At 37.1% G+C, this 13,823-nt stretch overlaps 2 protein-coding genes across 3 annotated transcripts in view; one reads left to right on the top strand and one right to left on the bottom strand.

Moving 5' to 3' along the window:
- Positions 1 to 13,823, top strand: part of Tfb1m (transcription factor B1, mitochondrial) — a 49,855-nt gene that overhangs the window by 23,388 nt on the left and 12,644 nt on the right. For both annotated transcript variants that reach the window (XM_020185053.2, XM_074071927.1), the window contains one exon: positions 1,464 to 1,583. In XM_020185053.2, the coding sequence (XP_020040642.1) occupies positions 1,464 to 1,583 (120 nt within the window). The remainder of the gene's footprint in view (positions 1 to 1,463; positions 1,584 to 13,823) is intronic.
- Cldn20 (claudin 20) lies at positions 6,525 to 11,874 on the bottom strand. Its single transcript, XM_074071941.1, has 2 exons — positions 11,528 to 11,874; positions 6,525 to 8,297 (listed from the first exon to the last, which is right to left on the bottom strand). Exon 2 carries the CDS (start codon positions 8,187 to 8,189, stop codon positions 7,530 to 7,532), a length of 660 nt encoding a protein of 219 aa, XP_073928042.1. The 5' UTR covers positions 8,190 to 8,297; positions 11,528 to 11,874; the 3' UTR covers positions 6,525 to 7,529.

The following is a 13,823-nucleotide window of genomic DNA, read 5'->3' on the forward strand; positions in this document are numbered from 1 at the left end:
CTTTAGTAAAACTACCACATTATTCATTCACCTGTTGGTGAACTTTTATGTGTTTCCATTTTTTGTTAATGTACATATGCTACAATGAACATCCTTACACGTATCTCCTTGTGTAAATATGTAAACTATCCTAAGATACACTCCTGAAGAAGGTAAACACAAGGATGATATGGGTTTATAGAACTTCACCTTTTCCATATGTTACCCAATTATGCTCCAAAGTGCTTGGGCTGACTTCCGGTGTCACTAGCTATGCCTGACAGTTTCTATTGCTTTAGACACTGGCCAATACCAGGCTCTGGCTGGTTCTTTTCTTTAGATATTTATTTAATGAATTTGAAATTGCATCTCATTGTGGTTTTAATTTGCATATCCCTACTTTGTTATGTGGTTGAACATAGTATATGCTTCTTATTCACTTGGAGTGCTCTTTTATAATTTCCTTATCATATTTTCTATTAGTTGTTTCTCTTACAATTATTAACGCCTGATATTTAGACATTTCCTCTACAGTCTGGACTCTAATAATTTGTTAAGTATTTTGAACACTAATCCTTTGGTCTTTCAAATGCTTTCTCTCAGTCTGTGATTTTTCTTTACAGTTATTTTATTGTACATAAGTTTTTAATTTCAATAGATTAAAATATATCAGTCTTTTATGGTCTTTCCTTTTGCATTGCTTAGCATGGGGGTCATAGATACTTACAAAAATCTTGAAGTTTTGCTTCTCACTTACCATCAGTTCACTTAGAATTTATGTTTGGTTAGGTGCTAGGCACTTTGTCCTCCTGTAGATACCTAATTATAATAGTATCATTTACTTGGTGAGTCATCCTTTTCTCATTAGCAGTTGCTATATCACATGTCCTGATCAAATGTACTTGGGTCTATGTCTAAGGGTTTTGTTCCATTGGTCTATTTGTGCCTCTAAAAGTGATCCCTTAATTTTGATATCCACTAGGGTGACTGCCCCCATCCACATTGTTAGTGTTCATTAGGAGTGTCTTGGACTTATATAATAGAATTTAATTTTAATATATGTAATATTTCTGGGAATTAAAGTTCCATTTTAAAAATCCTGGGATTTTGATTAAAATTGCTTTGGATTTATGAATTTGGATATACCTAATTAATTTTTAAATAAAAATGTTTGGTTGCTTAAGAGAATAGATCCCTACTTTTTTGCAAAAATTGTCAAGAATAGACAAGTCTCCAAGGATTCTTGAATATCCAAGGTTTTATTACATTTAAATAAAGGAAAGTACATCATTGAAAATCTTCATATTGAGGTAATTCAGAAAATTAAATATTTAAACATCTTTAGTTAAACATCATGTCTAATAGCCTGTTTTTATAATTTCCCTCAAAAAAATCCAACATAACAGGTAATGGAATGTTGGCTGTATTCTGTCTGATCAAATTAGGTTAGTTACTTGCTAAAATTCATTTTTGTCCTTCTGTAGAGACTTGTAGCCACCACAGGAAGCAAACAACGCAGTCGTCTTTCCATTATGGCCCAGTACCTCTGCAATGTGAAACACCTCTTTACAATTCCAGGCCAAGCTTTTGTCCCCAAACCAGAGGTGAGTTTCTGCTTACTTGTTTTAGTATATCGGAATTAGAATGAAAATCAGAATTTTTACTGTAATATTTATTTCCTTAAGGATGTGTCTTAGAAAATAATCTGTAGGATCTAATATTTATTTATGTGCAAACTATCATAATTTTTAAAAAACTTCTCTTGAATAAGAACCACAAAACTCACAATATGAATAGTTCTTACATAAATAATTCTCCCTTTAGACTGGTGGCCAAATGTCAGTTTATGTGTTGGTGTTAATCAGCTCCATCGTCATCACCTTTATTCCCTGCTACTCTTCAAAGCATCCCCATGTGGAAGATAAGTTATGTGGCCACCCAATCCTTAAGACAAAAAATCAAAATTTTTATGGTTTCTGATAGAGGCTTAGAACTAAAGCTACATCTATTACAGATGTTTTTCATATTTTTTGGCAGTATCGTGGTAAATAATTTGTGGAAAAATAGTTGGCTACTAAACTAGGCTTTGACTAGTACATGCTGGTTGCATGAATAAGTTTTAATTACAGAAACAAAGTTTCTGTGCCAAAAATTTTAAAAGCTTGTGTCTATTACAGCAAAAACTACTGCTTGAGTTATTATAGAACATGAACTGTAAAACTCATCCACGTTTTCACTGAATTGAGAGTCTGCTGCTTGAAAAACCCTGGGCTGGGGATGCAATATGAAGGGGAAGACAACGGGGATGTGCACCTTATTATACACTGAGTCTGCTTTCAGCAAGCTCACAGCCTGGTGAGGAGTGCAGATCTCTCATTGCTGCCTAAAACTCTCACAACATAGTCTTGCAAAGTTTCCTTTAAATGATTTGACTTTCATAAATAGAGCATGGAAATTATGTGGCATATAGATTTCGATTTAGATGCATGTTGATTATTTAGAATGAGGACTCCAACCAGTAGTGTTAGTTCTATTGGCAGATCTTGAGCACAGTCTCAGACAACTCCAAGTTCTTTACTATCACCTTAGCACTTCCTTTGCCATTTTGCCTGCACAATTGAGTGAGCTTTCAGGTGACTTCAGGAATTCAGTCTTCTTTTACCTATGTAACAGAATTAATTGTTAGCTTTTTCTAAATGAACCTCAGGGTACTCACAGTATCTCAAGATTTCAAAGACATTGTACATGACTTCTTCTGGAATAACTGGACTATGGATAATTGGATTATTTAATGATAACCTACTCATGACTATAGAGATATCTTACAGGTTATCATCAGATTTAACACATGTGTGCATTTAGTTAGTTTCTCTTCTGTAACAGGTAGCCATTTTAATGATAGAAACCAGGTGGCTGTGTAGTTTGCTTTCTTCTCATCATGCACATGTGTATGCATATAGCCGTTTGAACAGTGCAAAGCCCATTATATCAGAAATTACGATCATGAATTTATAGGTTTTTATTGCTGTTACCATAATCCAGCATTATTATGCTATCTGAATTTTCCCAAGGGTTTCTTAGGATGAATGTTAGAGTATTTTCCTTGAAAAATACTCTAGAAGCAGTTTCTCTTTGTTTTAGTTACTTTGTCAAAGTAATTCATTTAGAGATTGTCAGCATTATTTAGGGCTAAGGAATGCATGCAGTTTATTAATTAAAATTTCTTTCCTCTGGGATAAAGGCCTCAAGAAAATACTTATTATTTGGAAAATAAAGTTGGCTATGTCTTTAATTCTCTTTTCATTTATTTGATTCTCTTATTTTATTCACTTTTTTTTTAACTTTTTTGGCAAATTAAATGTATTAATAGCATGTTCCTTGCATGCTTTCATTGTGTTGTAAATATTACATGCAGGGGATTTATTTGTAATCTAGGAAAGCTTTTATCAAGGAGGAAAGAGAATGTATTATGATAAAGGAAAACAATAAATCAACTGATTAAATACTAGTTGTAAAAGAATTCACTGCTGCTCTGAAGTAGCTTTACCATATTAGTGCGGAGCAGGAAGACCCTGAGGATAGCCCAAAGTATTTTAGTGGTGTCTACAGTGAGCAAATTGTTTTAAAAATTAATTTTCTCAAACAAGAAAGGAGAAGAGTTTTTAGAAATGATAACATAACAAGCCAAGGCTGTCCCGCTGGCTGAACCTTCTGAATGCAAGAAAGGAAAGTCCTAAACAGAAATAACTGGACCACGAGGTTAGGTAAGCTAAATGTAAAACAGGTGTGGGCACATTCCTAAGGGAATTGATACAAGGTGGATAATGCTCAGAAAAAAAGTTTACTAATATCCCTTACTTACTCTCCACCAAAACTTTTAAGAAATAGATGCAGGGAGTTTTTTTTGTGATATGAGGGACTTATTTATAACCACCTTGGAATTTTTTTCCTATGAGAAGCCATAATCACTTCTATGTATCTGTCTTTGAATTAGCCAACTTAATTGAGCTTTAATGGCAGAACGTTTATTACCATAGAACTATTACAGGGCTGGGAGTGTGGGTCAGTAATAGAGCACTTGCCTAGCATCTGTGAGGGCACCTCAAAAAGCAAACAAACAAAAAAGACTCTTTGGAGAGATAGCACTTGAACTAAATTCAGTTTTTTTCTCTCTCTCTTATTTATTTGTTTGTTTGTTTATTTATTTTGTTCTGGGTCTTACTGTGTTTCACAGGCTAGTCTCTAATGGACTCAGTTTATCCTCTTGCTTCAGGTATGTGCAACCACAGACTGCCTCCATGCACCATACCTGGTTCAGTTAACTAAACTCTTACCAAACTTGACTCTGATTAACTTCTTGAGTTAGTCCCCAAGATTTGAACCTAAAATACTTTAGTCATAGAAAAGACAACTTCTTTGCTTCTTAAAATTAGACAAATTAGTCTGCTTTGGTGTTTCTTAAACTACTAGAGTTTTATTATAGTATATAGATCTTAAGTTAGAATTTTTAAAAGTTTGTTTTTATTTCACTGTTAAACTGTTTTACCAATTACAAGACAGGATATTTTTTACAGTGCAAATCCACAAAAAATGTTTTTATGACAAAATAAAACTTGTTTCTCAAGCTAAGAATACACATATTTCTGGAATTCCCTACTGATTTTTTTAAGCTATTTTGTATATTATCCAAGTTTGAGAAATACTAAGCCATTAGCTTTCAGAATTCTGGGTTTCTTTTTTGTCTTACAACTGTGGTTATGTACCTCACAGTCTAACATGCTTCCCAGGGGAATGGATGTGCTTTGGTCTCATCACTGTCTTATACTCCAGCCTAGTAGAAAAGTCACTTAGATACAATATGAGAATTGTCACGGGCTCTTTTGATTTATGCTGCTTGAGGCAAGGTCTTCATAGTAAGCTAGATCTACTTGAACTCCAGCACCCCTAGTTAAGAGAACCTGGTCAATAGATTGAGTTTCACAGAGGTTTAAGCAGTGAGCACCCAGCACTCACAGCTGAACTGACAGAGCTGCAAGGTAGCTTCTATTTTTGTAATATTTTAATCAAGGAAAAATAGTTATATTCAATAAATTGAGCTAGAGTTTTTCAGCCCCCTAAGTACTGACATTTTGGGTCAGATAATTCTTTGTTATAGGGTTGTTCTGTGCATTGTAGAATATTTAACAGCACTCCTGGCCTCTTTGCACTAGTTAGCAATCCCTCAGTTGTGACAACCAGCCCGTTTTCAGGCATTGCCAGATGTCGCCTGCAGACTGAACTCACCCACTGAAAGCCGGGGGCTAGATGAGAACTGTAGGATGACACTCGCTGCATACTGTCTACACCCTCTGCCTGGTGTGTACCATCTCATACTCTCACACCAGCATTGCATGGGACTGTCTTTATTCCCATTTTTGCACAAGCAAACTGAGATGTTCATTGAGTCACATGTGCTGAGTGTTCTGTAGGGCTTGCACCTAGGAAGTTTAACTCTGATGCTGGTCCCCTTGGGCTGAATCCATCTCCTCACTTTCTAGGGGACCACCTTGGATAAGTGAGGTGAGTGACTTAACCTCTCTTGGCCTCAGTCCTGCAAGCTGCTGAGAACCATGTCCACTGGGTAGCATCCTTAGGAGGCCTTAAACCATCTAGTGTATGCACAGGATGTAGACCAGGACTGGTACGAGATAAGCCCTGAGAATACAAAAGTTAAAGAAGGATACGTTGTGTTCTGTTCTGATTGGAGATGTCATTGGTGAGCTCAAGGCTCGTGAACTGGAGCACTTCTGAGAGGAGAAATGGAGCCTGTGAGCTTCTTGGAGAGCTCACTGGGGAGGCCCATTTTAGCATAAAGCGGGAGGAGTTGCTGGGTGGGCACCCACATAGGGATGACTGTGATGTCACCATTTCCTCATTACCATATCCATCCCCTCAAGAACCAACCTTTATTTTGTAATGGCTGCCTCTCTGAGAGTTTGAAACATCCCTGTAGCTAGTTAGAAAGAAAATGTTTCTGAGGTAAATAAAAATTTTTTGAAGTGTGTATAGAATTACACAGTGTAGGCCTTCAGGCTACATAGACTGACTATAAACACTGATGCACTCAGCAAAGCGAAAGAACCATATGAGTGTAAAAGCAGTCCTATCAAATTAAATTGTATATAAATATTTTTATCCAAATTCCTTTTCGTCTGGAATTTTGTTTTGCTCAGGAAATAATATTTTGACCACTCAGAAGGAATAATTACCTTAAATAATCTTTTACATTTTGCTGAAATGATTCCCTTCTTTAGTTCTGCTCTGAAATGGTACCGTGTCGTGTTTGCTGGTCATCAGAAACTCATGGTGTTCCTTCAGAGGGTGATTTACCATGTAAATAGGTGTGAAATACTTTAGTCTCTTGTTTCTCTATGAATGAATGAGAATTTATTCACATGAGAGAAATTTTTCGCACTTCCTGAGTTACTAATTTAACCTGTGCTTTAATAGCATTCGTTATACTTTAAATAGAAAGCATTTCAGAACTGTCATTTGTACGAGAACAACAGTGTTTTTGTTAACTTCAGTCAAATTTGAAGCTAAAAAAGACAACTTAAAAGTAACTTACTTGCTGTGCATGGTGATGTGTACCTAATTCCAGCACTGGGGAGGATGAGGTATAAGGATGAGTTTGAGGCCAGCTTGTGCTACATAGTAAGACCTGTCTCCAAAGAATACAAACAGAAGCAAAACACAGTATCTAATTCAAATAGTGATAAATGTAAAATCAAAAGGGCTGGGGTGAATCAAAATTGGCATAGGAGAGATGAACTCTTGCTAGAAGAAGAGGGAGTTGTAAAACAAGCATGGATTCTTATCACTTGGCTTGTACTTACTGCTGTAAAAGTCCTAGAGATTTCAGTTTGTGTTTAGGGTGGTTTTTATTTGCTGCAGCAGCATTCACCAATTTCTATATTCTGCCTAACCTTGGTTCGCATGGAATAATGTCAGCTTATGAACATGTATGTAGATAGTTTTTGTTTTTTTTATTTTTTAAATGAGAAATGAAAGTGAAGGTTGGGGCTTGGACAATCTGAATGGGGTACCCTTCACCCCCTTGTGTCTTTAAAACAAAGCAGGTCACTCGGGCATTGCCTGCCAGATGGCATATGTAGGTGATGTTCTTGATTAACACCAAGCAAGGTACTTTTATATGTGGCAGTTAAGTTCTATTATAAAATCCAATTCAGAAGACATATCAACAAGTTATCTTAAAGGAAAGAGATGCTGTTAGATAATTGCCTTATTAATGTAGTCAAAACCTTTTTCAGTTATAGCCCTCGAAATAAAACATGAAAGCAAGAATGGAAAAATAAAGTGTAACTGGGTGTGATAGCTTGCTAGCATTTGAAACTACATCATAGGTTTTTGTTTTTGTTTTTGTTTTTAAGTATTTTGTACTCTTTTAGAGGAAGTTAAGCATAAATGTGGTTTTCTTTCTTTTTTTAAAATCTACACTAAAACCCCAGCAGGCACCCAAAAGCTTCATGGCATATGCATTTCGTGGCTATTTACACATAATCCTTGAGGTTGTACGCTGAATTCTTCTCTAGCTGTGTGGTAGGGTTATGTTCCTGGTTGGGAGGGTAGAGCCAAGGTTCTGGATTCTTTTTTGTATAGGAAGTACAGAAAACAATGCCAGCGATGAATAGCAGCACCGCTGAAATGAATCCAATGTAGACAGCGCCTCCAGGTTCGTGTTTGTTGCTTTCTGGAACTGTCAGATCCAGAAAGTTAGCTATGATCTCCTTCATGTACCACACTGTTGAGATTAAGCCACAGATTCCAGCACACATGAAGCAGATGCCTCCAGCAAAGGAAGCGTGACTCTTAGTTTCTCCATCCCCTCCTAAGTGAGTGCATTTCATTCCTACTATAGAAGTGCAGATCCCCAAAGCAGACAGAACACACGCTAGGACTATGGTGGCCCTGGCAGCCTGCACGTGGTTGGGGAGGGACAGAATGGAGTATTTCAGGGCACAGCTGAACGTCCCGGTGCTGTACCACGTGCAGTCCATCCACAGCCCATGCAGCTGTACGATGGCAGTGACGATGTTGGAGCCTGTGTCTACATTCACTTTCCAGTTTGGCAACAGAGTGGCAGTGAGCACTCCGGAGAACCCAGATAAGGCCATGATGAAAGCAAGAAGCTGGAGACATGTTGAGGCCATGCTGTTACTCTTATCTCTGTCCTCCTAGAAGATCTGGATGCGTAATTATAATGGCACTCAGCCAGAATTGTAGCTATTTCTGTGCACTAGAGAACCAAATAGCAAAAGCTAGGGAAAAAAAAGACAAAATTAGAATTGAGGGGAAGAAAGAATGAGTAAACAAAAATGAGTCCCTTTAACATAGGAGCCAGTCACACCTGAATATTAACCCCCTTGCAGTTTAGCATGTATGCTTGTACACACACACACACACACACACACACAGCACATGAGGCTGCTGCAGTGCAAGAGAAAAGCTCCCAGCAGGTCTTGGTAATTGACATTCTGCTGAGTGGTTGTGCACGGGCAGTGTTTAATCATAGCATAAAGAAAGGAATTTTTGGGACTGGGCATTATGGTGCATGCCTGTAACCCCAGCTACTTGGAAGGCAGAGATGGGAGGATCACAGTCCAAGGTCAACCTATGAAAAGGTTAGTAAGATCCTATCTGAAAAATAAGCTAAATGCAAAGGACTGGAGGTAGAGCACTTGCCCAACAAACACAAAGCCGAGTTCAGTCCCCAGTACCACCAAAGAAAAAAGGCTATTTTATTCTTTTGGAAATGTCTTGAACTGAACATGTACTTTGTAAGGATTTAGATACTTCAAATTCCAGCTGTAGGATATGATGAAGAATTACATTAGCATGGTAGATTTTTTTAAATGATTTTTTTTTAATAAAAATACTCTATAGGTGTGAAGGAGATAGCTTAACCCTACCTCTTCAAAACGATTTATAAATATATGCTAGAAAGGTTTTAAGAATTCAGGAAATGGTTTTAATTTTAAGTCTTTATTCAGCATCCATCATATGCCAGGCATGTGACCCAGTAGCTTGTTCTGTGAGAAAGGAAAGTAATGGAAGGAAGGCTGTCACCAGCAGGACATCCCCCAGTTTCTTGCTTGTATCCATTTATTCAATCCTTACCCAGATTAGTACCTGTTTTGCTTCACGCACCTGGTACTTGAATCTGGCACAATTAAGCCACTGGTTTTTGCTTATGAGAATTTGAGATCCTTTCTAGTTGGGACCAGATTCATCTCCTGACCCTGACAAAGTGTGCAAAACCAGCTCTTGCAAACAATTCAGAAGTAATGTTAGCAAATCTCAAAAGTCCATTCCAGAAATAACTGCATTGTTGGTTATATGTAAAAGAATACCAAAAATTGTGTGTTGTGTGTCCCAGTTTTTTAAAGAGGGAAAAGATAGTACCTACTTTGTAGCTGGTTTCCTGTTTCCTGCTTCCTGTTCGCCTTCCATCGTTACCATCCCATCTGGCAGTGCTTACTGCCTTCTTTGAGAAAAATACAGTGGTTTCTGAAGTACTGCAGTACTGGCTTTTTTTGTCTGCATGAATTAATTTTGAATGCTATGCTAGAGTGGCTGTGTCATGGCTCATATATATGTGACTCACAAAAGGTAGTGTGGACTCTCAAATGCAGACAGCCTGGGTCAGTTCTTGGCTTTACTTCTCTGGGCCACATTATCCTCTTCTAGAATGCCCATGCCATAGAGTTAAATAAATAGATACACTTTAAGGGCTTAGAATTAATACCTAGACCACAGAAATCCAGTGGTTTACAAATGATATTAGTAGTATTTTTAAAATTTTATATGCATGGAACCATTTGTCTAAAGACATTCGGATCTTTTTCTTTTTTTCCTCTTTTTTCCTAATGCTGACTTAGTTTATTTTCTTAGTATCTCAGAGCTGAAGGAAACTTGGGCTATAGTTCTGAGCATCATTCTTTTGTCAGAGTTGTGTGTTTAGGTAGGAAGTCACCCTGTGCCACTAAGCCTGCAATAGGATCTGCAATGTTCAGGTCTTTTCTTGTCTCTTCCTACTGCACTTCATCTTGCATCTTTTCCTTTTCCTACTCCAGTATTTCCTGCTGTAATCCTCCCCTGGTGTGTTTCCCAGGGGAAGTATGGAAAACGTTATAATTGGGACAAAAAATGTATTAGCTGTCTCTTACACCCACTGCCTTTCCTAGAAAGGGAAAAAACAAAAACAAAAAATCCCCAAGGACTCCATAGGGCACTAACAGGGCGAGTGGCTCAGCTTCCATTCACTGGGCAAGAAGGCTGATGTCTGGCTTTGTTCAGTACTTGAGGTGATACTGATCCATGCCTATATGAAATCTACAAACTTCCGATAGTTAAAAACATTGATTCTCTAATATGGATGAAAAAAGTTCACACTCTTGAAATGTAAACCCCACAATTTTAAATTAGATTTCTTAGGGATTTTCAGTTCTTAATAGTCAGACTTAGCTATATGCATCAGTGTGCTTAGGATTTGTCTGCTATCAGATAGTTAGTTTCTTTTGTTTTCCAAATCTGAACAGAAGTTAAAGTTTCTAGAAAAACAGAAAAACAAGCACATATTTACAGTTTTATACTAGCTGTTTTCAACTTTGGGTTTTAGTATTTCAGACCTAGTGAACTTGCTAAAAGTTACTGCCACCGCAGACCATTTTCATCCTAGTGAAAATAGCAGTGAGACTGCTGTTAACTTTCCCTAAGATCTGTTGCTTACTTTCTCTCTTTTTTGGCTGAATAGCCTTTATATGTTGATCATTCTGCATTCAGCTTACCAATTACAACCCTTTTCTTCCCATTAAACAATACATTTTATAAATTTCATGTCACGAAGACCCGTAGACAACTTGTTCATCATAAGTAACAAGTCCTGGCAGTGATAGATTACAGACAGGCAAAATGAGAGTAAATAATATGACATTACATCTAGTTAGCACAGTACTTGGTTATTGCTCAAGATTGGACTTCAAATGCTTTCTTCTCCAAAGAGAACTTATGTAGAAAGAATTTGTTCTCTTAAAACGAAGATCACTCTTCTGTTCCCTTTATACAAATATACTGGCATTTTAGCTCCGTTGCTCTGAGATTTTTTTTCTTCTCCAGCCACAAGCATAATAGAGTTTGTGGCCTGTTCTTAAATTTCTTTCAGAGAATAAAGACATACTTTGTCTCAATGGTTGTGGTAGTAGAGAAATACTGTGGCAGTACCCAAAAGCAAAGATGTTTCATACACAGGCTTGGGTCTGTGAGAGAATGCTCGTATTTCCATTACACAGAACAGAACCTAGGAATATTCAATTAGTGAATTATTTGCCAAAACAAAGTCTAGTAGATTTCATTAAAATGTAAAGCCAGTTTTCTAGGCAAGATTTACTCGTATTTTAAACAGATGTATAACTTCTAACTCTAACTAAACAATACCTGAAAATCTGTACTTAGGTGTCTGAGCATTCCAGAAGCGTCTCATTTCCCATACCTTTTGTTGGTAGTCTTTGCGTCTGAACTCCCCTCTGTGAGTTGTCTCCAAATTATCCTCAGTTAGGTCTGATGAAGAGAAACTACGTACATGAGGCTCGTTTCTGAGAATGAGCATTTTTTATAAAGTTCCAACAAGTTAACTTGAAAATAGCAAAGAAAGAGCCACATAGAAATCAGAGAGGTGAAAACTGCTGATGGTGCTAGAAGATAAATACCAGGTTCTCCATCTCATTTTTTGAGTTGTGGGAGATTAAGAAAGGAGAGGCGGGGAGGGAGGGAGTTGTTACAACAGGATTTGTCAAAACCTGAAGGCCAGAAATGCTTTTGTGTTACTGATATGGAGGAGGAATTATTTGGGTGCTCACAAAAAGGCTTTCTTTTCTTTTAATATTATGTTTTAGTCACATAGTTATAATTTTGTTTCGAGTTTTTGTCTGTTGGAAGATACAGTTTGTTATTTTGTGTCCATAGTTAAAGAATGTAGTCTGAAATATTTTTAACTGGATTGTGCTTTGAAAATGATAGTTGAGACTATCATTTTTATTTTTCATTCTGCTGTTTGTTGTCTTGTTTGAAACTAAGATTCACAAAATTGTTAGCTTTCAAAGTAACCACTCAGAAGAAAATCTTTAAAATGTTTTTCAACAAAAGGAACAAAAACTCCAAAATACCATGTTTTCTCTTACATGCAAAATCTAGATTTTTTTTTTTTTTTAAAGGCATGAAAGCAGAAAGGGGACTATGTGGGAAGAGGAATAGGACCATTAGGAGGGGAGGAAGGGAGGGAAGGAAAGGGGCATGGGGGAGTGAGTATGATCAAAGTACATGATATGCATATGAAAATGTCATGGTGAAACCTATTCTTTTGTACAGTTAGTATGTGCTAAAGATTTAAATATACTGAAAAATGAAGTGAACTTTTTTTTATATTTTTACACTTCAGTGGGAAAAGAAATTACCAGATGATTATTTCTTACAAGCTAAAATGTGTTTACAAAGATGCCATGTGAAAATAATATTCAGGAATTTATTGTGAAGGTTGTCAATATGTGATTTGAAACTTCTGTGTAGTACTTGGTGTAGCTGCACCTAATGATGGTGGGCTTAATTACCATAATCTCAATTTAGTAAAACCATAGAATAGAAAAATACTAATGTTAGCTGGGTGCAGTGGCTTATGCCTATAATCCCAGTTACTCGGGAGATCAGGATGATCACAGCTTGAGGACACACCAGGTACTGTCATCCTAGTTGGCATAGGAAGCATAAATAGGAGGAACGGGGTCTAGGCCAGCCCACCAAAAACATGAGACACTGTCTCAAAAATAACTTAAAACAAAAAGCATCTAAAGTGGTAAAGTGCCTGCCTAGCAAGCGTTGATGCCCCCAGTTCAAACCACAGTACTGCCAAAAAACGAAAACAGTACTTATCTTTATGCATAGTTACTGAAAGACTGGCACAAAGGCTGGGTTTAACCCAAAGTGTGCTGGTTAGCATCGTAACTGTGGTGCCTGAGACAGCAGCATCCATTTCAGTCCATAGGCGCTGCTGCGGGGTCCTGGTTTCCATTTCTTTAGGAGGGAATGAGACTTTTTCAAGGGCGGAGAAGCGCACCTAAGCATTACATGCGCATTATTGAGGGAATGGTGGGAAGAATGGCCTTCTTTTCATGTGGGAAATGCTTAGCTTCTAGCCAACTAACTGTCAGACAGTTTAATAAGGATGAAAGTCAGCATTGTTTGGTCTGTGTCCAATAAATTCAGTCCTTCCTCTAATTAGTGCATAGTAAGCCTATCTTATTACATATACATGGTTTTGATCAAGTGCAGACAAAAAATAATTTAAAAATCAAAAAAATTTCTAAAACAAAAATTTTAAATTCTGACATGCACATCACTCAGCCCCGGTGATGCCTAGTTTTGTCATTCCTGTGTTGCTTTAATATCAGTTTTGTTGAAATGGTTTTGTGATCTTCTGAGTGTTTCCATGCCCTTATTTTTGTAAAAACAAAGTGCGCCTCCCAAAAAACAGTGTCCAAAAAGGGCACAAAATATGCCTAATTTAAATGATGAACTGAATTTTAGGTTTGTTGAAAGACAGAAAGTTGGGCAGTATTGTGGGGAAGATGAATCAAGCATTCAATATAAAGAGTATGAAATAAGATTTAGATTTTGGTGAGCAGTATTAATGTATGCTGCAGTAATTTTTGTGACAGTTCAAGCAGTTTCAAGCTATAGCTGCTTAGACCTACTGTACATATGGCAATAGGTTAACTATAGTAATTTTAGAGTAC

The sequence above is a fragment of the Castor canadensis genome, chromosome 1, assembly GCF_047511655.1.
Source record: "Castor canadensis chromosome 1, mCasCan1.hap1v2, whole genome shotgun sequence".
In the NCBI taxonomy this organism is placed as follows: domain Eukaryota; kingdom Metazoa; phylum Chordata; class Mammalia; order Rodentia; family Castoridae; genus Castor; species Castor canadensis.

Coding starts and splice junctions, on each gene's coding strand:
- Cldn20 (XM_074071941.1), bottom strand. CDS start 8,189: ATGGCCTCAACATGTCTCCAGCTTCTTGCTTTCATCATGGCCTTATCT.